The sequence below is a fragment of the Ilyonectria robusta genome (assembly GCF_021365365.1).
Source record: "Ilyonectria robusta strain PMI_751 chromosome Unknown BGZ61scaffold_1, whole genome shotgun sequence".
NCBI classification, from domain to species: Eukaryota; Fungi; Ascomycota; class Sordariomycetes; order Hypocreales; family Nectriaceae; genus Ilyonectria; species Ilyonectria robusta.
Window position 1 is genome coordinate 2,772,649 of NW_025764435.1, and position 22,508 is coordinate 2,795,156.

Consider the following 22,508-nt stretch of genomic DNA (forward strand, 5'->3'; position numbering starts at 1 on the left):
TCTCCGCCTGAATCGTCACAAGTCACCATCAACAACACCAATAAATTAGGACATATCCCAGTCACCGGGTATTCAAACAACCATTTAGTACCGCTATTGCAGCTTAGAACAGTCCATTTAAATCATGCCGTAGGAATTAGTTCCAGCCATACGCACAACCGCCCTGGTATCAAAGTCATGACGCATGCCCCGCTCAAAAGCTCCTCCAACATATGCATCGAACATCTAAATCATTCCACAATACCGTCCCGGACCAAAACATCGCTCCCAGAATCCTAAACCCATGCCATATATAATGATGCTCACGAAGTATGTCACAGAAAATGAATACAGGGCACGCCTACTACGTCGGGGACGGATGTATAACAATTACCACCACCAATGAGGCAACCATGATGGCAAACGCCACAAAGGCAACAATAGTCACAGTCCCACGACTGGCCGGGAACTTGCCCTGCATGACCCAGTGTTGGGCTTGGAAATAGCGCCTATAGCCGAGGAACAGAATCAGGATACTGATGCCGAGGAACGTAGCTCCCAGAGGCTTGCCCATATGTCGCAGCGTTTCTGTGTTCTTATTTGGTTTACCCTCGCTAAGGGATGTGTTGAGGCGAAACAGTTGCGTGACAGCGATACCGATAGAGGCAAAAGCGAGGGAAGTTCGGAGCCACGCAAGGAATGTCCGTTCTACAACGCACATGGGGTGTTAGTAAGTTGATGGCAAGTTCCGGTGGAATAATAGCATACCAATGGCGAGGTGATCCCGCGCCACGCTGCCCTTATTCTCCAGCTCAATGGACTGGAAATTCTGCAGCTGGGCTTTCCACCACGGCTGGCATTTCTCCTCAGGCTTAGCCTGGCGGGTGTATTCCATATCAGGGAGGGAGGTGGGTGGGAAGGCGTCGGAGTGCCTGGAGACGGGCTGTGAGCGGCGGGAGCCCCGGGAGGAGCTCTTGCGGACGCGAGGCCCAGAGCCGTTGGTGTTTGTGGTATGGATGGCCTGGTAGTTGAGGTCGGAGCCTCGGGACATGATGCCCGTCATCTCGTCGGCGCTGCTGTCTTCGGGGATGGGGAGGCGAGCCGAGTTCGCAGACGGGTGCTGGTTGACGGGGCTTCCGGGAGCCCGGGGAGACTTGGGAGGTGCGGCGCCGGAGCCCATTGTTTCGGCGCGTTCACGAGCGTTCTGCCAATTGACAAAGATTGTTAGCATTATATCTTCCTATGTGCGTTCTTCGAGTCCATATCTGTGCAAGTGCAATGTCTTGGGGCCCCAAGAACCGAGGTGCGAGTTAGGGAAATCGACGAGGCGGGAAGTAAGTGAGCACACCAGCTAACCCAAGCTGGGAGAGCTGATGATACAAAAGCAAGCCACCAAGAAGCCGCCGCAGGTCGTCCGAGACAATTGGGACAAGGATAGAAGTGCAAGCCTACCTCGAGGATCTCGTTGATGCGCTCAGTGGTCGGTGAACGGTGAAAGCTGATGGAAGACGAGGTCCTGCCCAAGAGCGAGCCACCCGTAGATGATCGCGTCAAGGCGGGGACGACGGGATCCGGTGGCTTGGGAGCCTCATCCTCGGCCATTGATGTCGTTCCCGATTGCGGGACCGGGGGCGTTGCGATGGCGAGAGCTTTTTCCCAATCGCGCACGCGAAGCTGGGATGGCGTCTTTGCAGCGTCTGTTATCGTTGGTGGAAGCAAGATACGGAGAGCACAAGCCGATGCAGGGCTCCTCTATGCAGGATGGGTTTGCAGGAAGGGCCGGGGGGGTGGTTAGTGGCAGATTGTGCGCCATCTGTCATTCGTAGGGACCAACCGAGGCTGTTGAGAGCGCTACGGGCGCTATAAGCCGACTGGGCAAGGCCGCTATATCGTACCAGGACGGGCAGTTTTCTTTTAGGTTTTCAGGGTAGCACTGCATGGGGGGGGGGGGGGGTTGACTGCTATTGGCCTTCAGTGGCCCTCACTGGCCATAAGCCCCTACGGTGGACCACTGCCAAGGCCCCGATCTCTGGGGATGGTGTTGAGCAGTGAGAAGTAGTGAGAGCAGTACAGATGGCACCAGAAGGAAGCGCGAGCACGTCAACCACTACAGCCGTCTGGGATTGGTTTATACGTCAAGCGGCTCGATAACGGCTCGATAACGGCTCTGGTTGTTATCTTACACATTGTTTCGTTTTTCCTCACCCTCAACTCCAGTACCACAGCTTCATCATCGCCTCCATCGCCTCCATCCCGAGTCCCCTCGACTCAATGCAGCTCTGCGCATCCCCAGGCCCCCAGTTCATCATCTGACACAGGAGCAACATCACACGACCCGGACCAATGGGCCCATGTGCTCACCCAGCCTCTTGATGCACCAGTCATACGCCAGTCTTAACACGGGCTACATGCTTCACGCTGCAGTTCCGAGCCTAGCCGCGGTACCCTAATAATAATAATTCATAGTGTACATCTCTCGTCGGCCGCTCGCTGAGAAGCAAGTTCACGCCAGAGATAACTCTGCGCGGAATCTGTACAATCGGATCTTCATTGATGTCTCGGAGAGAGGCACGGCCTACTACGTCATGCGGTCCACAGTATATCTTTCATCTTCACCGCGCAAAACGCCAATCAGACAGCGCCCCATAAAAGAGGATTGCTATTCGTACACACATGTAACTCCATCCTCAATCCTGCTAATAATCATATCTTATCCTTCAAAGACTACTTCTTAGTGTTTATCTACTAAAATCTTTTTATTACATGATATTGATTTTTATCAAGTGTATTTTATTGACAAATATGAGCCTGAAGTATCGGAATTCGAATACGCACACTACGTCATTGGTCTCCCCTGAGCTTTAGCCAAGGGACTTGTACCGGTGTGCGAATACTGATATTCTCGTGTGTGAATACCAATACTAGTAAACCATGTGTCGTCCGCGCTGTCCATATTGTCCGTGTTGTCCGCTGTGTCCGTCCAGAATCCGGTCCCTTACCCACTACCGGCCCCGTCATCCTCTGATCCTCCGGCCTGTAACTTAAACACCGGGCCTTATTAGCGGAGATAAAGACGGTGCCCCATCGGCCACAATGTGGCGCGCGTTCAAGTGCAAGAAGCATATTCCTCTTTAGGAAAACAATCTCGGCATCTGCGCCACGAGTGCTCTTCACTAGCCACACTAGCACCCAAGTACACGGAGGTATGGCCTTACTTCCGTCATACTCCTCACTCTCCGGTCCTTGAAGGAGACTACAGCATGAAAACAGTATCAGGGTTATGGTGCCTCGTAGAAAGATTATTGCCATAAATAGGATAGGTGCAGCTCTCTTTTGTGTTTTAATAAATCTCCTCAGCAAAGCATCTTGAACATCCTCAGTCGAAAATACCGACCACATCTTTCAACCACTCCATAACACCGCCTCAACATCATGACTTATAAGATCGCCGGAAAAGAAGTCGGAGACATTGGCTTCGGTCTCCTGGGTAATTACCACGTCCCCCTCCCCCCCCCCCCCCCCCCTCATCCTCTACAACATAGCAATATAGCGTTCATTTCTAACCACGCATCCTCTCACCAGGTCTCACTGCCCGCGCTGTCCCTGATGACCAGGCGTTCGCCGCTATCCGCGCCGCTCTTGATGCGGGTTGCAACTACTTCAACGGCGGCGAGTTCTACGGTCCTCCAGACGGCAACTCGCCCGCTCTGCTGCGGCGCTATCTCGAGCGTTACCCAGAGGACGCCGCTCGCATTGTCGTCAACATCAAGGGCGGCCTCGGCCGCGACTACAAGCCCAGGGGCTCCAAGGAAGGCATCCGTGAAAGCATCGACGCGTGCCTGCAAACATTGGGCCCGAAGGGTACCATAGCCCAGTTTGAGGCGGCAAGGAAGGATCCCAATGCCAACTATGTAGAGGAGACCTTGGCTGCCATCGACGAGTATGTCAAGGCAGGCAAGATTGGCGGTATCTCTTGTAGTGAGATCAACGCCCACACGCTGCGGGAGGCGGCTTCAAAGTTCACCATCACCGCGGTTGAAGTGGAGCTATCTCTCTTCTACAATGAGCCCATGACCAACGGCCTGCTTGAAGCGTGTGCAGAGTTGAACATCCCTGTCCTCGCGTATTGTAAGTCACCAGCCCCGAGAAACAAGGACATGAACATTGCCAGAACTAATGCGCCTCGCTTCAGCTCCTCTAGGAAGAGGTCTCCTCGGTGGGAAGATCAAGTCCCACGAGGATATTCCCAAGGGCGACATGCGGTTGACGCACCCGCGCTTCCAGGGCGACAACCTGTTGAAGAACCTCGAGCTTGTAGCCAAGGTTGATGACATCGCCCAGCGGAAAGGCTGCACCTCAGGACAGGTTGCCATCAACTGGCTCCTCGCCCTGTCCTGCAAGCCAGGAATGCCCAAGATCATCCCCATCCCTGGGTCCACCAACCCGGACCGTATCCGCGAGAATGCCACCATCCTCGACTTGACCGACAAGGACATGGCCGAGATTGGTGATATCTTGGCCTCGTTCACAACAGCCGGGACGCGTTATCCTGCTCAAGCAATGGACTTACTAAATCTTTAGGCATGACCCCCGAGATTCCGTCCTCGTTGGCGCTATGTGACTGGGCCTCTTGACTTGGTCATAATTGTTAAGCACTTGTTTTATAAGAGATAGCAACCATAGTCAACCAAATCACAACTTTTGTATTGTATCATGTTCTCATCTCTCATGTCATCATATCATGCACAAAATGCCGTCTCAAATAATGCCACCACTCTCAATCTTTCACCAGACGAAGACCACATCGATCGACATGGTATAATGGCACGACGGGCCGATGCGATTCCAGCAGGTCCCCACGCCTCAGATTCGACGGCATCCAGGTAGACAAGATAAGACTGCCGAACACCCAATTCTAATCCGAGGCGTCGAATTGAGTCCGTATAGACCTTGTTCATCATCATTTCCAAATCCTCAAATGCCTGGCTTTCGAGTTGCTGTTCAAAACTACAAGACACCATGGTGTAAACAAGAGTGGCTTTCTCGGCTTTGACAATAGACCGCCATACTGTCCAACCTGAAGTCCCGACTTCGGGATCGTAGCTCAACTCCAAGCTGCCCTCGTCCACCTTGGACAGGCCCTTGTGAGCATGCCACTCCACGGCAGACTGCCGGGGCAGCTCCTCCACTTCGATCGCAAACATAGGGGGGATGCATGTCTCAGGTTCGTTTTGCTGACGGAGTGTAAGAATGGACCAGTCTGGGACCGAACGCCTTGCTTCATGCCCATCATTGCCTGCCAGTGTCTGGTACGCTGGATTGTACTTGAGATCCCAAGGGTCTGGTTCGTTCTCGTCATCTTCATCCTCGGGGGATCCATGAGCCCGTTTCCATGCGAGGCCAGCAACCTTGGCGTTACGCTCCATATCAGTCACGGATTCACTTCGAGGGAAGTATGCGACGGAACTGGTCCAGTGCTGAACCTTGAGCTCTTGTCCCACTCTCCACAAGTGTTGCAGAGCCAGGACGACCTGCAAATCGTGCGAAGTGTCAGAAGGAGTTGGGAGTAACATGCTGGCAGGAATCAGGGGAATCTGTCCCGCGATAGCGATAGACCGCACACCTGTTCCTATGGCTCGCATGTTGCCGGGCGTGTCTCCCTGCTGCAAGTTGACGGGCATGTCAATAGCTTGACTGTAGGGGCCAATGTTGGCAGGCGCCCAGTAAGATCGGGACTGTACATGCAATCCATTCCTGTCTACAGCCCTCTTAGACCAAGGGGCGGTGAGATACACAGCGATGTTAGTCCCCGCAGGAAGTAGGTCTCCGCAAGATATTGTAACCCGAGAAGGCGGGTTTGGCTTGGGAAACAGTTTCCCATACTCGCCATTTACGTTAGGAAAGTCCGACATGCGACGAAGAACGATAATGGTATTCGTGATATCAGAGGGATCAAGAGCGGCAGCAGATGCCAACTCTCTGATCTTCTCCACCACCTGGATCGTCTCCTCCTGGATCGACCTCTCACTTGAGCTGGGCTCAGCGAAAACAGACCAGTAAAGCACATCGACGTCGGCACTTGCAGACCCTGAGCTCCCACCGCTCAATAACGCCGATCGGTGTGATGATCGAAAACTCTGCATAGAGTCCTGGGTCAGGGGTCCGATCTGAAGGTCGTCCAGGATAGCTTTGAACCTCGGGTCGAGGAGATCAGGGGTCCGCACGGTCAGGTCTTGTGCAGGATCTGCCTTCTCTTCAAGCCGTGCGCCGCCCAACATCAGCCATGAGCAACCACCGCCTTCACGCACGATCTTCCGACCGTGCTCAGGTATGCTGATCCTCTTCTTAAAGAGATCCGCTGGTCCATCCACGACGAGGGTCTCGAACTCGCCACCCTCACCAAGCGCAGCCGCACCGCTGCCTGAACCAAATTTACGCAGGGCGCTCTTCACACGGCGGGCGCCATCCTCGCTCGACACACGTTCCCACAAGTGGGCTTCATCGAGACCCGCGCTGGCGACCTTGATGATCCGTGCTTCCAGGCCCGCGCCGGCCATGTCAATCAGTAGTTGGGTCTCACTTGCGGCGGCGGTGGCGGGATACGGGGGCGGTAAGACCGGATACTGCCATAGGTAGGCCAGGGGTACGAGGCCATGGCGCATGGCGATTGACTCGACGCGGGTGCGTTGGTAGGTCGAAAGGATCGCGCCGGCACACAGAGCATTGGCCTCAGGATGGCGACTCATGATGGCCCGCAGCAGGGGCAGCATGGACTCGGTCTCCTCGCTGTCCTGAGCGCCCGTCGCGTCGTAGTCCCGCTCGTGGTGGACAGCGCGGCCGCCTATGGGCAAGCGATACAGTGGCAGGTCCGTGGCGGCGGCGTACAGGGGCAGGACTTCATGGCCAACTGTCTGATACATGAAGCTGTTGAGGTCTCTCTCGGAAGGTTCCTCTTCTGGGCTTTGGCCGTGGCCGTGGCCGTGGCCGCGGGTGGCTGCCTCAGCCGCAACCCACTCCGCCGGGTCAATGATCTGAAGTCCCGGGGGAAGAGGAAACGAGGATGCAGCCTTCACGGCATGTGGCGGGTGTGACGAGCGCAGCCGCGACTCATCCTGCAGACCTGCCGGGATGCCTACCCCGGTAGCCGGAGTGACAGGCTCAGTGCCGGTCCCGGGGAAGAGGTTGGCTAGAGCGACGACGCGGTGGCCACGCTCGATGCAGTGGAGCAAGCTGTAGAAGCTGTCCTTCCCGCCTGAGATTAACGCAATAACATTGAGGCGTTCGGAGGACATGCTGCGGGCGCTGACGAGAGCAGTTGGTTGGTTGGGTGGTAGTCTGGTTGGTAGTTTGGTTGGCGAGCAGCAGGCGAGTCAATCCCGTCTAAGGTAGCTGGGGAACGAGGGGACAGGGAACCAGGAGAGAACTTCTAGTGCAATTTGGCGATCCAGCAGGCGTTCGTCCTGGGGTCAATGCCTCGGGCTGCCACTTGCTCGGCACCAGCCGCGATTGGTATACGGCTCCGTTCAACCTTGGTTGAGCTTGGCGTGTACTGTAGATGTAGAGTCGAGGTTTTAGGTTGGTGGCAGAGAGTCGGTGGAGCCACTCGTCAACACCGGATACCCAAAACCCGGGCAAGCTAATTTGCAGGCTAACACAGCTAGCAATTGTTAGCCGACACCGTCGTTCGCAGGCCGGCCTCTTCGCACAAGGACGCCGCAGCTAAGCTCTCCCCAGCTAGCGAACAACGGGGGTGCCTTACGGGTGTCGGGCCTTTGGCGAGGGCCACGAGGTTGTCACTGCATTTGTCGGGGTCTGTCCCATCCTTGACGCAATCTCCCGAGACCGCCGGCGTTGAACTCATCTTCAGCTCAATGGCGGGGATCGATTCCGGATGGTGATCGCCCGTAGTATTCGGAGCACCAACCCCGCCAGTTAGTTGCGACTGAACCAGCCCACCCACCTGTGGCACCCCCAATCACCTAGAGGAATTCCATTATGTTGTTTTCCCAGCTAGCCACCTTGTCGCACGAGCATGGCCGGCGGGGGGGGGGGGGGGGAGTACTCCGACGATACAACCCTTGGGTTTGGCCCGACTGAATTCTCCGTCGACCCAAGACAACTTGTGGATGCATCTACTGGACTAAGGCGTTCGTGGCATCGCGGGCGGATCGTCCCATGCTGTGCCTTACCCGGCTGACTTTGACGCCTCTGAGCCTACTCATACCTAGTCGACGTCAAAGCACTGACATGACAGGTGAGAATAGCCATGACTCAAGGCGCATCGGAGCACCAACTCAGGTGTGGCGAGTCCAGGCCTTGGCAAGCGGCACCATCGGAGCATTCTAGCTGAGTATGAACCTGATAAGCGACAGCGGCGACATTGGAGCAAGAGTTTGATGCTATCATGTCACGGAAGAGATGAAAGAGACATTATGTGTGGCAGCATTGTATAAAATTGACCGGTGTCAAACTCTCTAAATGTGTACATGATTGTTGTGAGGAATGAGGCGCCTGTCATGGTCGTGACCAGCACGCCACCTGCACTCGACAGCTCTGATCCAGCAACAGGAAAACGACAGACAAAGAATCAAAAGTAAACACAAGAATGTGGCCAGGAAGGTGGTCATCAAAGACCCTCCTCCTCCCACGGGTTCCAAGTGCAGTGTCGTCCAAGCAAGCCGGCAGGACCAGCGTCCAGCTACCAGGTTGATTACAATGAGCGTAAGAACGGCAAGCCGCCAAATTTTGGTGGACATTTTTCTCGCTGCCAAACCTCATCCTTCGCCTCCTCCCCAACAATGCAAAGCTCCCTTCTCCAAACGAGAGGGATCATTCCGCCCTTCGCGCCAATTGTTTCCCTGGAGACTCAAAATCTCCTTCCATGCTAGGCCCGCTCTGGCGATAATTTGTGGCGGCCGTGATGCAACCTCGAAACAATAAATCAAAAACACGCATCCTCCATGTCGTTCAGGCGTGGCAAGGAGGGTCTTCTCTGAGAAGTGTTGATACAAAGAACTCGAAAGGTGTAAATGCATTTCATAACCGCTTGCACTCTCTTTTTTTGCTTGCTCCTTTTATCCTGGGTAATGTGATACCCAAGGAAAGTGAATGGCCCTACTGCCTATCCCGCAGAAATGACGCGCGGGTGGCCAAGAGAAGTAGTAAGAACAAGGTCGTCAGCGTCGTATCGGGCGTATGTTAAGACAGTCGGCTGACTTTCTCAATCATGTCTGTCATGCTGTGACTGTGAAGCCACCGCTCAGTCTGAGCGCTTGCGCTTCTTCTTGCTTAGGTCACTGCTCTCGTCTGAAGACATCTCGCTAGCGCTGCCGGGCACCTCGGAGGCAATCTGGAAGAGAACCTTGCCGTAGGTACTGTAGTCGTCTGACGTAGCTTGTGAAACCATGCTGGAGTCATAGCTGTGGACTTGACCTTCCTCAATGAGGTCCATGACGATGGCGCCACTGCCGTGAGTCCGTGCGTGCTGAGCCAAGTTATCGCTGCGCGAGAACTTCTTTCCACACTCGTTGCACTCGAAAGGTTTCTCCTGTGTGTGGAGAGAGCGGTAGTGTCGCTTGAGGTGCTCCTGGCGGCGGAATCGGCGGTTGCAAAGATCACAGACGAAGGTCTTAGAGGGATCCTCAGTGAGGGATTGCTTGCGGCCGCGGCGGTTGGCAGGAGCGGGGAGAGCAGCAGGGGTGCCCTCAGAGCCGGAAGAGGCGTTGGAGTCGGAGCAGTCACCATCAGCATCGGCGTGGTTGGAGCACTCCTGGGCGTCGCTAGACTGGGTGTTGCTGGCAGCGACGTTCATGATGGGAGCCACGGCGCAGCAGTCGGTCTTGATACGCTTCTCTTGGTGGATGTCCTCGCAGACAGCGGAAGTGGGAGGGCTGGGCAGGGTAGGGAACTGGAAAGCCTCGTTGTCGTCGAAAGACAAATCCTCGTCACCGATAAAGCTGCCGTGGCCGAGAGAGACGACAGAAGAGCCTGTGCATGCACGGGGTCGGCCAATGTCGTTGGCGGTCTGCTCGCCAGTCAGGTTGACGAGGCTGTTGACGAAGTCGTCCTCGGACTCGAGGTCTGAGAAGTCCTCAAAGGTGGGGAGACCGTGAGGGAGGGCAGGGTTGAAGTCGAAGGCGGCCTGGGCGCTGGGGGCAGCGATGACAGTGACCTGCTCAACCTTGATCTCTTGCTCAGGCAGAGCCAAAGAAAACTCGGGAGCGAGAGCGGCAGCTGCGCCGACAGAGACAGTCAAGTTGCGGGGGTCGCAGAAGTCCACATCCAAGTCCGGGGATGTCACAGATCGCGCGTAGGGAGCTGGCGAAGGAGACAGCGAGGGTGTTGACAGGAGGTCGCTGGTAGTGGTGTTAAGCGAGGGGACCTTGCCAAGTTGAGATTGAAGGTACACTGCCAATCGCGGTTAGCTCAGAAATCCCCACTAATGACAGCGCACGGCATGTCGCTCCGCCGCAACAATGATTTGGGGAGCGGCCGCCAACGGAGAACAGAACAACTACCGTGGCCCAAAAAATGGGTGAGGCACGAGACAGTGTTTGATGTAATGAACAAATCGTAGAAGATGGGCAGAACATAAAGCAGTGGTTTGCTTGAGAATAAGAACAGTAACTTACCAGGAGTCATGGGAGGAGATCCGCAGTTAGACCAGTCCAAGACAGAGGCCTCAACAGGCTCGAGGCACTCCTTGACACCGTCAAATCCATCCAGACCCGAGAACATGGGGTTCATGGGGGTCTGGAGCACCTCACAGCTGTTGGGGCTGCCGATAGTGCTGCCAGAGGTGGACAGTGGTGGGGTGGAAGGGAAGTACGAGTTCTCGTACATCTCAGGCTCCAGCATCATGGCAGACTTGTGAGAGATGGGCTGAGGCGAGGCAGTGGGGGTCATCACCGCGGGGCCATTGCTGTAGAGGGTGGGAGGTTGCGAGTTGGCCGAGTTGGGTCGCGAGTAGACGGGTGTAGAGGGCAGTGTCGGGACCATGGGATACATGATGTGCTGCTGCTGCTGCTGGTGCTGCATGGGCTGCTGGGGAGAGAAGTGGCCGTGTTGCTGCACCTCGTTCTTGGACTCGGGGCTGTAGTAGTAGAAGGGAGCTTGGCTCATGGCCGGAGGCATCATGGTGGATTCCATCTCTGCTGTAGGCGGAAATCGGGTCAGTCATGGCTCTCAGGTGCTCGTGTTGGTTACTTCAAGGTGGCACAAACCTTCTGGATTTGGCTTTGTGTTAGTGATTTTCGTTGGGTTGTTGTTTAAAGATTAGGTATTTGGTATTGTAATTGTACAGTTGTTTTGCGATGGAGCGGCAGTCAGGCCTAAAGATGGTGGTGTGGTGGTTCGGTTCCTTGACGGAGAGTGAATGGACGACAAGTGCTTTGGCGAAGCAAGAGCTTTTGTCTATAGAGTGACTCGGGTGGTTGCGATGTTGAGGATGTTGTTGTACATGGGACTCAAGTGTCTGATCAAGCTGGTCGAGATGTAACAGGACAAGACTGGAACAAGACGTTGATCGACAGGGCCGCGATGTAATGAATGTGTAGGGACTCTCGAAGACGAGGATATCCGAGCAAAGAAACCGAGTCACAAAAGAAGGAAGAACCGGGAGGTCATAAAAGAGAAGAAGGATTCACACGGCGCCAGATCCTACACGGTTGTCGATCATACCTAGGGTGAAGGAGAGGTCGGGCGATGGAGGGCACGGGGACCATCGATTGATATGTACGAGGACGAGGCCCGGCGTTGGACGCCCACGGGTCGACGCAGAGGGCTCGATAGGCAGATGGAAAACCCTCCGTCGCCTCCACGTCCTGTCTCACTCGACGGCGCCAGGGTTGGTGGGTGGGTACGCAGGGCCATCCACCACGATCCACATCCACCACGTCCATATCCACATCCGCATCCCACCCGGCGGGCCAGACGGCAGAGTCCCCCAGACCCCTGTCCAACCATGTCTGGGGCAAGGGAAACATCAGATGCGGCCTGGGCTAGGTTGGCCCTGGCTGACCCTGCCTGGCCCTGGCTCGTGTAGTGGAGGCCCGGTGGTGTCCTGGTATCGTCCGCCCACACCACCCATCATGGCGCAGCCACTAGGCCTTTCTAATTCTGGACGGCCCTCGACGCCCGGATGGGCCGCGATATGAAGCACTGCTCGGAGCCAGTCCAGTCCCGTACACAGACCCATGCCCGACTGATTCTCGAGCTGGGCAAATTAGTGTACAGTAGTGTAGCAGTGTCGGAGAACCGCCGTAGTGTCGTAATGTAGGGGCCCCCTCGGCCGTCGCTTGTGTCGCTTGTGCAAGACCTTGTGCCTTGGTTTCTTGGCCCAGTCTCGTACTTGTGCGTGCGTATGCATGTCTGTGAATGTGGCCACAATCCAGCAATCCACACAATACAATCCACAGTCCACACAACAAGTCAACACACACACACACACACAAGCCCACACCACACCTCGCACAATCCTCTCCCCCGAGCGGCCGGTTTTTTGCTCGCCCTGTCTCTTATCCTGCTCCATCCAGCCCCCCCCCCCCCCTTCCCTCTCCCACTCAAGTGCTCTGTTTCCTCATCACGCACCCTGGCCCAACCCGCCAGTAGAATACGCGGATACCAGACGCGCTCTCAAGATATGTCGAGGGCGCGACATTGTGCAGTCCCACTCGTCAGTTCGGTCCCAAGTCCCAAGTGGCACGCAAACCGCGTCACAATGGCTGCATAATCCCGCTCACTGATAGGGCCGCGCCCTCGTAAGTCAATGCGAATCACCGCGAATCACCGCGACTCGCTCATCACGGCCGTGCACAACTCTGACTTGTCCACTCAGGCCGTGTTGTGCACTCGCCCGGCGCGACATGTGCACAGCCATTCGCTGGGCTGATGTCGTGTCACATCCGCCCGTCCTCGAGCGCTGTGTTCCGACCCATCGCCAGTCGGCCAATGCAAGGTACAGACGCCGGCGTCGCGCTGCCTCGCTCGCTGATCACCTCGATGCAGGCTTCTGCTTGGACGCTTGGGAGACGCCGCTCGACGTCACCGACTCGAGGTTGAGGAGGGAGCCCGCTGGTGGTGGTCTCACTGTCACTTTCTGGTTGGGTCTGATTCCATTCGGGCGCGAGCGAAACAGGTGGGAACCGTTCCGGCAGTTGGTGATCAGCGAGCTGAATGGCTTGACTGGCCGTTGGCTGGCTCCATGTGCTGCGCCTGGCCGAACTTTCTTGGATGATTGCTTTCTTGATTGATTGATTGATGGATTGCTGCTCAATGATTGCCTTGCTTCCCTTGCCTTCGCCTTTGCCTTTGCCTTCGCCTTCCTTGCATTTTGCCTGCCCGTTGAACTGATTTGAGTTGCTCGCTCGCATGGACGACCCAACCCGGCATGGATCCCCGTCAATGCCATAACGTATCCGACGCCGTTACATACGCACAACGATTCCCACTGGTTTACGAGTCCGCCCACAGAACTCGCAATGCGGTCGCGGAGGGTGACACTCGCAGCGTCAGAAATACGAGCAGTCATGCCACTGCACCCTCCAGGTCAAGATAGAACGCGAATGGGTTGGGATAAACCGACGACTCCGCCAGGATTAATTTTATGCGGCAAGCCCGGTGAGCTCTGACGTCGAACGCGCACAATGGTTGGTGCATAGCGGGACGGAGGCCTTGGGCACCTACCTACTTGGGCATTGGACAATCAGTACCAACCGTCTTTGATGCACTATGGCACTATACCTGGCTTCGTGTGGGCACGCCAGCACCAGTAGTTGTGGATTATGGATTACGCATTGTGGGTAGTGTAAGGTGGGCGGTGGATAGTGCGTGACGATGACAATATGGCAGAGTGAGGACGTGCCTCGATGAGGTGAGCGGCCAACATACGTAGCAGGTACCTAGGTTGCGTAAGTGGGCGTCTCGGACTGGTGGCATTGCCGTAACCCGCTGAGCGGCGTACGCACCTTACGCAGTGCAGCCCGCTGGAGGCTTGGGGCTTGGGGGGCTTGCGTGGGCGGCATTGGGGCATTGTAGCCTCTAGAACCACTGGGAGGGCGTCCTGCCACGGTAGGTTGTGCTGCTGAATACGAAACACACAAAAATATGATGGCACAGCCGGCCAGCCACTCACGACGGCGAGCCGCCCTCCAAAACACCTGGCTCGACCCAAGTAAACCAAGCCGCGATGCATCCAGTATGTTCCGGCCCCGATCCCGGCCAATTGCGGTTCCTGGCAAACTCTTTTGGGCCTCCGGGGAGGCACAGTCCGGCCACTCGCCTTGTCTCATTGCTTTTTCCCGCCTGGTCTGGGCGCTCGGGTGCGCTTGTCGTCTGCTCCAGTGCCTCTTCGGGTCCAAGTGAGGCCCATTGGCCTCGTCCACTGGTTCCCGCCACCGCCCAAGCTGCATATTCTGGGAATCCTGCTCAGCTGTCCCCACGACCGCACGAGACCGATGCACCATGCAGCATGCATCGCCGGCCGCGGGCAGCGTACAAACGGCAACGGCGGCGGCGGCGGCGGCGGCGGCGTTGACGGCGGCCACAACGCCTCTCGCACTGGGCCCGGCTTGGACCCCAGCCGACGGCTTGTCATGACGATTCCCCGAGCCCACCGACTAACGGCGGCGGTCTGCGAACCGGGTCGCAGGCCTCTCAACATGGCCGCCAGCCATTCCCTCCAAACGTGGTCACCGAGTCGGATTTCCAGCAGGCCTGGTGGTGCGAACCACCCAGATCAAGATCTGCACTAAAACACACTGTTCCATGGCACGCGCACAACCCAGCTTCCAATCCCGCTGCCGCTCTCATCCTCGTGTCAAACAGATAACAGAGCTTGGGTGTTCCTTGAACCCGCTGCTAGTCGTAAACTCTAACAAATACTGTGCCTACGCTCCGGCCGTTTGTGGCTTCGCCTGCTCCCGCTCCCCGTCTGTCGATGGTGGTGTCATATCGTAAGAGAGCCTGGGACGCCTCACTTGAGCCGCGAGGGCACGTTCAAACGGCCAGCCAGGATTCGTGAATTTCCAGGTGTAAAAGAGCATCTGAGCCGAATCATGGCCCCCGTCCCAAGTGACTGGGAGGTGGGCAGCAGAGCATAGATTTCAGCCCGGCCCCCGCCCATGATTAACGACCTGTCAACCCAACCTCGCAGGCGGTGTTCAAGAAGGGTATTGGAAGCCGGCTTGCAATTCCCAATGCCTTGGGTCGGTTAGCTCAGCGTGGAAATGGCACCGAACGCCCACTCTTCTAACCGGGGCAACTTCTCTCTTTGAACCGACGTCCTGGACGCGATTACGACCTGCAACAGTCGGGCCCCAGAAAATGTCCGCGGCGTCGGCCTCAAGCCGTCAACGTTCCAGAAGCTCCCGGGTTTTCGGCGGGGACCAATGGATGTCGCATTTGGGAAGTGAAACATCTTCGCCAACCCGTGGCGAGCCTGTGGCATGGAGCGTGTGCGTGGATCTAGCGTTGGCCGCTAGACGGCCTCGATGATCTGATGATGAGTCTGTGTCCTTTTTGATGTCTCTCCCTCTGGCCGCTCGATGTCTCTCTCCGATGCTCATGGCGTCGTCTGAACTCTATCTGTGTGGTTTGGCGTTGGTCGATCGGGGTCCATATCTTCTCACCTTCCCTTCTTGAGCCCGTCCGCCCTGTACTACGTGCACATCGCACGTCTAGACCAGATGAAAGCCCAGGTGGGGGGAGCAGATAGGTGCAAGCCTCTCAGGCGAGCGCAGGCAGATTGTGAACGGCGCGCACCGAACTGTGGCCGCTGCACTATCGCAGGCTAAGCGGCCGGGTCGCGTCCCATTGGCCACACAAGGTTATCCCGAACCTGAAACTCTAGCTCTGCATAAAAAGTCATCGATGGTGCTGTGCTCGGCGTTGCATTAGCCAGGAACTGAGCGGACTCCGTTCATAGCGCGCGGGGAAGAGGCCGCGGGTGGACATGTGTCTGGCACAAACACGGCACAAAGCGCGCACATGCTCATTTCGCAACGGCAGCCCCCACCTCCCACAAGCACCACGAGCGCGGTGTGCCGAGTGCGTAAGTGTGCATGCGCCTGCATAATGGCGGTGTTGCTGGCGGTGTTCCTGGCGGTGATGCTGACCGTTCTGGTACAGGGACTCGACTCAGGAAGCTGCATAACGCCCTCGCTTTGCCTGAGTTCTCAGGGCTTGAGGCCTCAGGGCCTCCACGACTTCCATGCCCCCCAGGACCCCTCCCGCGTCGATACCCTCGAGGGCTTCCAGGACCGGGGACTCTTCATCCATCTGCCGGCTGTCGATCGTCGCCGCTAGAGGCAGTCATCGCCAGCGTCCCCGAACCACTCTAACGGCGATGAAGTCGATGTCGCAGGGAATCATCCTGCCAGGTCGGGACCAGGTCATGGGTGTTCGTCAACGCCGAAGAAGTGGTCCTCACATCATGCGGTTCTTTTCTTGTCTCGCTGCCTTCGCTGCACCCGTTGCTCGTCCTGCTCTTTCGGGCAAGTGCCTTGAAACTGGAGGCTGTCAACTTCATCCCAAGAGGCGGGTACCGAGTCCAGACGGGGCCTGGTCGCCGCTGTCGCCCTCACTGTCGGTGTCGCATCTGTGACCGCCCACCTGCGTCTGGTCCGCCGGGGGGGCACAGCGGTGACACCTCGTGCACCTCGCCTTGGCTGCTTGGTACCTTGCATAGGTAGCGGCGTCCTGCTGCAGATTGCAGTGCAGGTCCCCCCCATGGTGCAGGCTGTGCAGACTGTGACGCCTGTGACGCCTGTGACGCCGCCATTATGCAGGAACAGGAACGGCGGCCAGTTGTGGCCACTCACCGCACCACCGTAGCACCAGTCCGCGTTGTGCAGAATGCAAGGTGCCACGAACGCATTATCACATTGGCACACTTGAGCAGGTACCGGGAGCCACCAACGAATCATGAATGTGAAGAGCGGTGGCGTTCCGTTCCTTCAATGGCGTCGTCCTCCATCCAGTCACTTCCTTCAAGCCTACCTCAGCTTGGAGGGCGCAACTGCACCCCCAACCGCCAAACCACATGCGTCCATTGGCATTCCGATACCTCCTCACAACCTACTTGCCTGCCTGCCTGCCTTATCACACACTAGGTATGTACCACAATGTGAACACTCACACAAACGCTGCTTGCCCGTCCTCCGTTTGTGATTTCGATCTGTCAACCCTCATCCGCCCATCAACCCGCCCACGGCAGCCACTCATCCTTCCATCCCACCTTCCTACCCTCCACCCGTCCAGCTTTTGCCCGCGTTGACCCGTCGCCACCGAGCCACTCACACCAACTTCCCAGAATTGTAAGCTGCTTCATCCGCTAACATTAATCGCCATCGAGCGTCACAACAACCAGCCACCAAAGCCTTGACAACAAAGGTCCAGCCGGTCCTATCTGTTCCACTGATCCTCCTCGCCGACTCTTCGGCCTTCCCTGTATAGCATAAGCTCCAGGGAACGTGCTTTGAAGCTATCGACACCACCGTAGGCCGATGGGAGGCACAGGCCAAGTACCAGGATGTCGTCAGCTCTGTGACTAGCTAGTCCTGGGTTTGGGCGTCGCGGAACCGGCTGCGCACAGCCTGGTGCATTGTGGCATAGAGATACGTGCGAGCAATGCGGCGGGCACTTACCTAACGATCTGCAACGAGTCATCACGTTCCCTCTCCCGACCCCAAACCGCAGGACGTGGGAGTATAGCGCTCTCATCTAGCCGTTTCGGGGCAGACTATCGCCACCATTAGCTGTGGTTGGGCCGTCGCCGATCAGGCCAGTACTAAAGTCCTACAACGTATGTGACTGCACCAAGCAACAAGATCCGTCGTACAGTTGGTCCTCGGCCCTTGTCATCGACCACTCGACCCCGGACTTATACCCCAGGGATTTCAACCAACGGCGTGAGGTTACATATGAGAGAACAACCTCTCGTCGAGGAAAAAATTTCCTTCTTCCCGGCCTGCAGATGCCGGGCAGTTTCGCCGACCCGAGAACTCAGTCTGACTGAATGAAGTTGCCTCAATCCTGCAACCGTGCGTGGGTGTCATTGATGGCGCGGCACCCTGACCACCTCCAATCAACCTGGGGCCGCAAGCCCCCAAAAATGGTCCTTTCGACCCGGCAGTACGTACCATCCTGAGGTCCCAGCACGGCGTCCTGGAAGCGAGCGAGCTTGGCTCGGCCGGGGGACAATGGATGGACCCTGATGGTGGTCCTGTCTCAATAGCCCGCTAGCCCAGGGCCCCCTCCAGAGGCCAAAAGACGGCGGGACTTGGCATCCTGGTGCTGGGAATTGGACAACGGCCCGGATACGTAGCCGTGTGGCCAGCCAATCTCGCTGATAAGAACGACGGGGACTAGGACCGCAAACACCCATGTCCTCCGGCCTTTGGGACGCTCCCCAGATTCCAGACCGGCGAAATGCACCGCGACGATACTATTCCAACGAATCCACCACCTTCCTGTCTCATTGAGCGTGGGGCTGGCCACACTTTGACATGATTCTGGAAGATCCCCTCCTAGATACGCATCTTCATTAGCTCACGTTATAGGCCATTGAGCAATGGTGTGTCCACCGCGGCTCAATCGCCTATGCTTCCGCCCTAGCCCGGCATTGCTCACGAGTCGTTGGCCTCATTACTTCGTCTGGCGGTGGCGACTCTCAGCCAAGAATCTAACGTCGCATGGCTTCTGCTGGATCTTCTAGGAAAGGCTCGGATAGAAGAGTCGTCTAGTCATTGCTAAGACGTATCCGAAACCCGGCTGACGTCCTGCCCCCCAGACAAGTGACAGGATGCCTCTTGTGTCGTTCATGCATTCATCAGCATGGGACTGCCTTGTAGGTCCACAGATCAACCCCAGAGGCCGCTGCTAAGAGCCTCGCAAATTAGGCTTGACAGCTCCCTCAAGGTTGGCCTAAGTCGTCTAGCTAGACATGGTGTGTCCGCTTCACCGCGAGTCAATACACCATGCTCCGACGTAACGACCGACCAAGTGTGGAGGCAGCTTGAAATCAGCCCGTATCCAAGGGTGCCCTGTCTGGGTGTCACCCCCAGCTAGCGCTGGTTCTCACCCCTGCGAGACCGAATGGCCATTCCGCCGACCATGTCCCTGGGCCTTCTCGAAGGTTTCAGACCCCACCAGCTCAATCTCAGGCCCCGACCCAGCATGACGCGAGATCAACATTCAATGATATGAACTGGTGGCCGGTTCGGTTCGTGATGTCGCCTCCAGAATCCATGTTGACGATCTGGCAAGGTGGAACTGAGAAAGACTCGTCACCTCGGCTTGAGCGAGTCACCACAGCAATGCTTAACAAAGTAAAGTGCGACGGTGAGCGACTGAGCCGCCTGTATCTGCCACAAAGTGGTCTCTCTATTTCCCCGGTTTCCACGCGAGCTGACACAACCGGGCGGGCAGTTGTGCTTTCACACTACTGTATATCACTGTTATCGCAGTGACTTATCAACACCACGACTGGACGCACACACAGACCATCCGGCTAGTCTACTATCACCAAGCCTCTCTATCTAATGGAGTGAGCGTCTCCGGACTTATCACCAACTTGATGTCTATCTGTCATCGGGTGGGGTCACATGAAATGGGCTGAGTATCTTGATATGACATTCGTGACTGGCTTTACGTTACGTGGGACATATCGCACCTCTGTGGTACATTATGATCACCATACCGATAATTGACCATTTAATACTTGGAGGCATCTGACTATAATAACAATCAGCTAACATTTGGAGTTCACATGACAGACATGCCAGAGAAGCAAGGTGTGCTTGGCACCTTGTTCACGTGACACCTTAAAACGACTGTCTCAGTTGTTGGTTACCATCATGCAATTTGATCCAAAGCAACTCGGAGCCCAAGTCCGCCTTCGGCGTATTATGTATGACTGATATCGACCCACAGACGATCAATGCGTTCATTTCCATAACTTCTGTGTTGGACCTGGCGATTTCTTAGTTTTCCAAGCCACTCTTCTTAGTCCAACCTGCTGCTTTTCACCTGAACAGCTGGTTGGACCTCTCGGAAAGCAGAGACCACACCTAATGGACGGCCTTCCACGCCACTGAAGAGGACGTGGCAGGCGAAATTGGCGCTAGATTTGTGATCTCTCAGATTGATGGGGAAAAAAAGAAGCCAGCAGTCGAAAAGTGGTCCTCGGCCAAGTGGACTTTTCAACTACCGGTCTTGGGACAAGGAAAAAGCAAGTACAGACCGCGGGTCGTCCCACGCTTCCGCCTCCGGAGGTTGGGTGAGACTTTTCCCGCCATGACCCCCATGAGCAAAAAGAAAAGAGACAGCGGAGAGAAAAAATGAAAATTCTTTTTTCGTACGTTGCAAGATGGGCTGGACATGCCCTTCGAGCTGTACCTCGATCCGAAATGGGACAAAAACACGGCAAGAGGGTCGCACGTGTGGAGACAACGGCAGACTGTCGGAGGCTATAGTCAAGCCTTCCTATGGATGGATATAGGATGGATGCAGCGGTACGAGGCCCCTCTTGGTAACGGGATGCCTGGTGATCAGTGTGATATCCAAGACCAGCGGCAACGGATGAGCCTAGCGCAAGCCCATGTCTTTGGTTGTATACGGCTTGCAAGGTCACCGCCCACTTGACCTCGAGGACCTGGGGTTTTGCCTTTCGGCAGCTTCGGCTCACCGCAATACGTGATCCGAAGCTTCCAAGGTTTGTCATGGCAAACAATGAGCAGCAGGGAAGGACGAGTTCATTTCGGCATTTGCTCTGCTCTCGTCGTGCCTCATTCACCGCTGATTGAACCCGCCATGGTGTCACTAGTTTTTTTTGTTTGTCTCGACGTGAGACGCACTACATCGACGCACTCCGAAAAGTGTGCCGCCTTCACTTTTCTTTTTTCTTTTTTTTCTTTTGCTGTCTCTTCCCTCCCTCTCATTCATATTGTTCCTTTTTCTTACATGATTCATCGCACGATCTATTGCGCCTCTATGCGAGGGTCATTGTGTGCTAATGCAGGCGAGTTATGCACGTCGTGTCCATTGGAGCAAACCTATCATATCTTTGAATCACTGATGGCCTGATCCAAGAAGGTCTCATATGCATCTCACACGGGCGCCCGAGGACCTGGCAGCCAGTCGTCTTGAACCACTGACGCGAGGGGCAGCAACACGAAACCGAGACACAAGACGCGGGCCTTCTGATGTGCGTGAGGGTGCGTCAAGTGGACTGGCAATGGGTCCAATCGTGGTCGTGGGAAGTAAACCGGTTGAGCATCTCCAAGTGGAGCGCTGGAGCACTCCGAGGCGTCGTGACTCAAGACACCACTCGATGTCATCATTTGCGTGCAACACATCAGTCTAGACTTGTTTCTCTTCTTCCTTGCTTGGCTCGGCGATTTACTCAGACATCCGTGGGTGGACTTGTCTGTCAGGGTTTTGTTTGACGCGCTCGGGCATATCAAGTGAGGACCCGTTCGCTCAGCTCAAACAGTCTGTCACTTCTCATTTGTGTGTTGTTATGAGGGTATTACGTCTAGCTCAACTCTGAGAAGCAAAGTTGCTTGGGCTAGTTTGACGCACGCCCTCTGGAAAGTCACATCGGTTGATGCCTAGGCTCTATCAGCATGCCCTTCCGTCGATCACCATCGCCATCGGCGGGGTCCGGAGTGTTGACGCCTTCGTCTTGAAATCCGAGCAGGCGGCTCCGCCATAAAGGCTCCCGGATACTCGTTACGCTTCCTGTGGTGGAGATTGGGCATGCAGCTGTCACATCGTTTGGACGACAGAGGGTGGGGAATCAGCTGTCCTTCTGGGACAGGTTGTAGCGATGGTGGGAGATGGATGGCCTCATGTGAAGGACCGGAGTGTGGGTGGGGAGGATGCAAGGGGATTTGGCGGTTGGATCGGGCCCGAGGACAGGGCGAGATCTGAAATGCAGGGCCGTGTCTTCCTGCGGATGAAGAGGGGTTTTGCGGGCGGATGAGACGTCGAATGGGATGTTCTCGGGGCGTCTTTCTGTCTGACACGTCATGTCATCCACTCTGTCCGTGACAAGAATGCGAAATCCGTGATGCATCACGAGAAGGCGGGAGCCATCGGAATTGCGTAGGTGGTGGCGCAGACGTTCAGGTTTCTTTTTCATTACTCGGTTTTTTTTTGTTGTTGTTTTTGCTTTGCACTGACTGCATTCGGAGCCGCTTGGAACATTGTGTTGTGACATGGTGTGATGTTATTGCTTCGGTCGGGACACGTCAGTGAGAATTGAGGGGTAGTGGCATGACCTTGTGTAGGGTAAGTTGAACTGCCGTTGAGATTCATCTTGCTTCTGGGGCAGCCCAGAGCCTTTGTCCCTTGTCGGGCGTTGCAGAATTCAATTTTTGTCTGATATCAAGTTGCTGTATATGTGAATGGTTTTCTTGTGCTTTAAACTTCGAAGCCGTTTTGTTGTGGCTTCAACACCCCACATAATTATCATCATTCCTTAACGGTAGATCAGTGCAGTCCACACAATATGAATCCTTGTAACTGCA

The 22,508-nt window shown here is 55.9% G+C and overlaps 8 protein-coding genes across 8 annotated transcripts; 1 reads left to right on the forward strand and 7 right to left on the reverse strand.

Annotated features, from left to right (window-relative positions):
* Nucleotides 1–66: 66 nt before the first annotated feature.
* Nucleotides 67–1,762, reverse strand: BGZ61DRAFT_582739 (uncharacterized protein). The gene is made up of 3 exons (XM_046256295.1): nucleotides 1,432–1,762; nucleotides 748–1,183; nucleotides 67–687 (listed from the first exon to the last, which is right to left on the reverse strand). Exons 1-3 carry the CDS (start codon nucleotides 1,579–1,581, stop codon nucleotides 344–346), a joined length of 930 nt encoding a protein of 309 aa, XP_046112419.1. The 5' UTR covers nucleotides 1,582–1,762; the 3' UTR covers nucleotides 67–343.
* Nucleotides 1,763–3,335: 1,573 nt separating this feature from the next.
* Nucleotides 3,336–4,662, forward strand: BGZ61DRAFT_438695 (NADP-dependent oxidoreductase domain-containing protein). Its single transcript, XM_046244272.1, has 3 exons — nucleotides 3,336–3,466; nucleotides 3,562–4,107; nucleotides 4,172–4,662. Exons 1-3 carry the CDS (start codon nucleotides 3,412–3,414, stop codon nucleotides 4,558–4,560), a joined length of 990 nt encoding a protein of 329 aa, XP_046112420.1. The 5' UTR covers nucleotides 3,336–3,411; the 3' UTR covers nucleotides 4,561–4,662.
* Nucleotides 4,663–6,954, reverse strand: BGZ61DRAFT_438696 (uncharacterized protein). The gene has a single exon (XM_046244273.1). It carries the CDS (start codon nucleotides 6,897–6,899, stop codon nucleotides 4,719–4,721), a length of 2,181 nt encoding a protein of 726 aa, XP_046112421.1. The 5' UTR covers nucleotides 6,900–6,954; the 3' UTR covers nucleotides 4,663–4,718.
* A 2,284-nt stretch (nucleotides 6,955–9,238) lies between these two features.
* On the reverse strand, nucleotides 9,239–11,127 carry BGZ61DRAFT_471051 (uncharacterized protein; the record flags this gene model as incomplete). Its single annotated transcript, XM_046248165.1, has 2 exons — nucleotides 9,239–10,386; nucleotides 10,611–11,127. The coding sequence occupies 2 exons, from the start codon at nucleotides 11,125–11,127 to the stop codon at nucleotides 9,239–9,241; spliced, it is 1,665 nt and encodes a 554-aa protein (XP_046112422.1).
* Nucleotides 11,128–11,737: 610 nt separating this feature from the next.
* Nucleotides 11,738–12,300, reverse strand: BGZ61DRAFT_438700 (uncharacterized protein). The gene has a single exon (XM_046244274.1). The coding sequence runs from the start codon at nucleotides 12,173–12,175 to the stop codon at nucleotides 11,963–11,965; it is 213 nt and encodes a 70-aa protein (XP_046112423.1). The 5' UTR covers nucleotides 12,176–12,300; the 3' UTR covers nucleotides 11,738–11,962.
* Nucleotides 12,301–12,839: 539 nt separating this feature from the next.
* Nucleotides 12,840–13,636, reverse strand: BGZ61DRAFT_19574 (uncharacterized protein). Its single transcript, XM_046237851.1, has one exon. The coding sequence runs from the start codon at nucleotides 13,505–13,507 to the stop codon at nucleotides 12,971–12,973; it is 537 nt and encodes a 178-aa protein (XP_046112424.1). The 5' UTR covers nucleotides 13,508–13,636; the 3' UTR covers nucleotides 12,840–12,970.
* A 2,725-nt stretch (nucleotides 13,637–16,361) lies between these two features.
* On the reverse strand, nucleotides 16,362–17,317 carry BGZ61DRAFT_19588 (uncharacterized protein). The gene has a single exon (XM_046237857.1). The coding sequence runs from the start codon at nucleotides 16,899–16,901 to the stop codon at nucleotides 16,407–16,409; it is 495 nt and encodes a 164-aa protein (XP_046112425.1). The 5' UTR covers nucleotides 16,902–17,317; the 3' UTR covers nucleotides 16,362–16,406.
* A 2,455-nt stretch (nucleotides 17,318–19,772) lies between these two features.
* On the reverse strand, nucleotides 19,773–20,867 carry BGZ61DRAFT_19598 (uncharacterized protein). Its single transcript, XM_046237858.1, has one exon. The coding sequence runs from the start codon at nucleotides 20,696–20,698 to the stop codon at nucleotides 20,099–20,101; it is 600 nt and encodes a 199-aa protein (XP_046112426.1). The 5' UTR covers nucleotides 20,699–20,867; the 3' UTR covers nucleotides 19,773–20,098.
* Nucleotides 20,868–22,508: the final 1,641 nt, after the last annotated feature.

Coding starts and splice junctions, on each gene's coding strand:
- BGZ61DRAFT_19598 (XM_046237858.1), bottom strand. CDS start 20,698: ATGACAAACCTTGGAAGCTTCGGATCACGTATTGCGGTGAGCCGAAGC.
- BGZ61DRAFT_582739 (XM_046256295.1), bottom strand. CDS start 1,581: ATGGCCGAGGATGAGGCTCCCAAGCCACCGGATCCCGTCGTCCCCGCC. Junction 1,184..1,431: donor GCATCAACGAGATCCTCGAG/GTAGGCTTGCAC, acceptor GTCAATTGGCAG/AACGCTCGTGAACGCGCCGA. Junction 688..747: donor GCGGGATCACCTCGCCATTG/GTATGCTATTAT, acceptor TGTGCGTTGTAG/AACGGACATTCCTTGCGTGG.
- BGZ61DRAFT_19574 (XM_046237851.1), bottom strand. CDS start 13,507: ATGACTGCTCGTATTTCTGACGCTGCGAGTGTCACCCTCCGCGACCGC.
- BGZ61DRAFT_438696 (XM_046244273.1), bottom strand. CDS start 6,899: ATGTATCAGACAGTTGGCCATGAAGTCCTGCCCCTGTACGCCGCCGCC.
- BGZ61DRAFT_438700 (XM_046244274.1), bottom strand. CDS start 12,175: ATGGGTCTGTGTACGGGACTGGACTGGCTCCGAGCAGTGCTTCATATC.
- BGZ61DRAFT_19588 (XM_046237857.1), bottom strand. CDS start 16,901: ATGATTCGTTGGTGGCTCCCGGTACCTGCTCAAGTGTGCCAATGTGAT.
- BGZ61DRAFT_438695 (XM_046244272.1), top strand. CDS start 3,412: ATGACTTATAAGATCGCCGGAAAAGAAGTCGGAGACATTGGCTTCGGT. Junction 3,467..3,561: donor CATTGGCTTCGGTCTCCTGG/GTAATTACCACG, acceptor TCCTCTCACCAG/GTCTCACTGCCCGCGCTGTC. Junction 4,108..4,171: donor CATCCCTGTCCTCGCGTATT/GTAAGTCACCAG, acceptor GCCTCGCTTCAG/CTCCTCTAGGAAGAGGTCTC.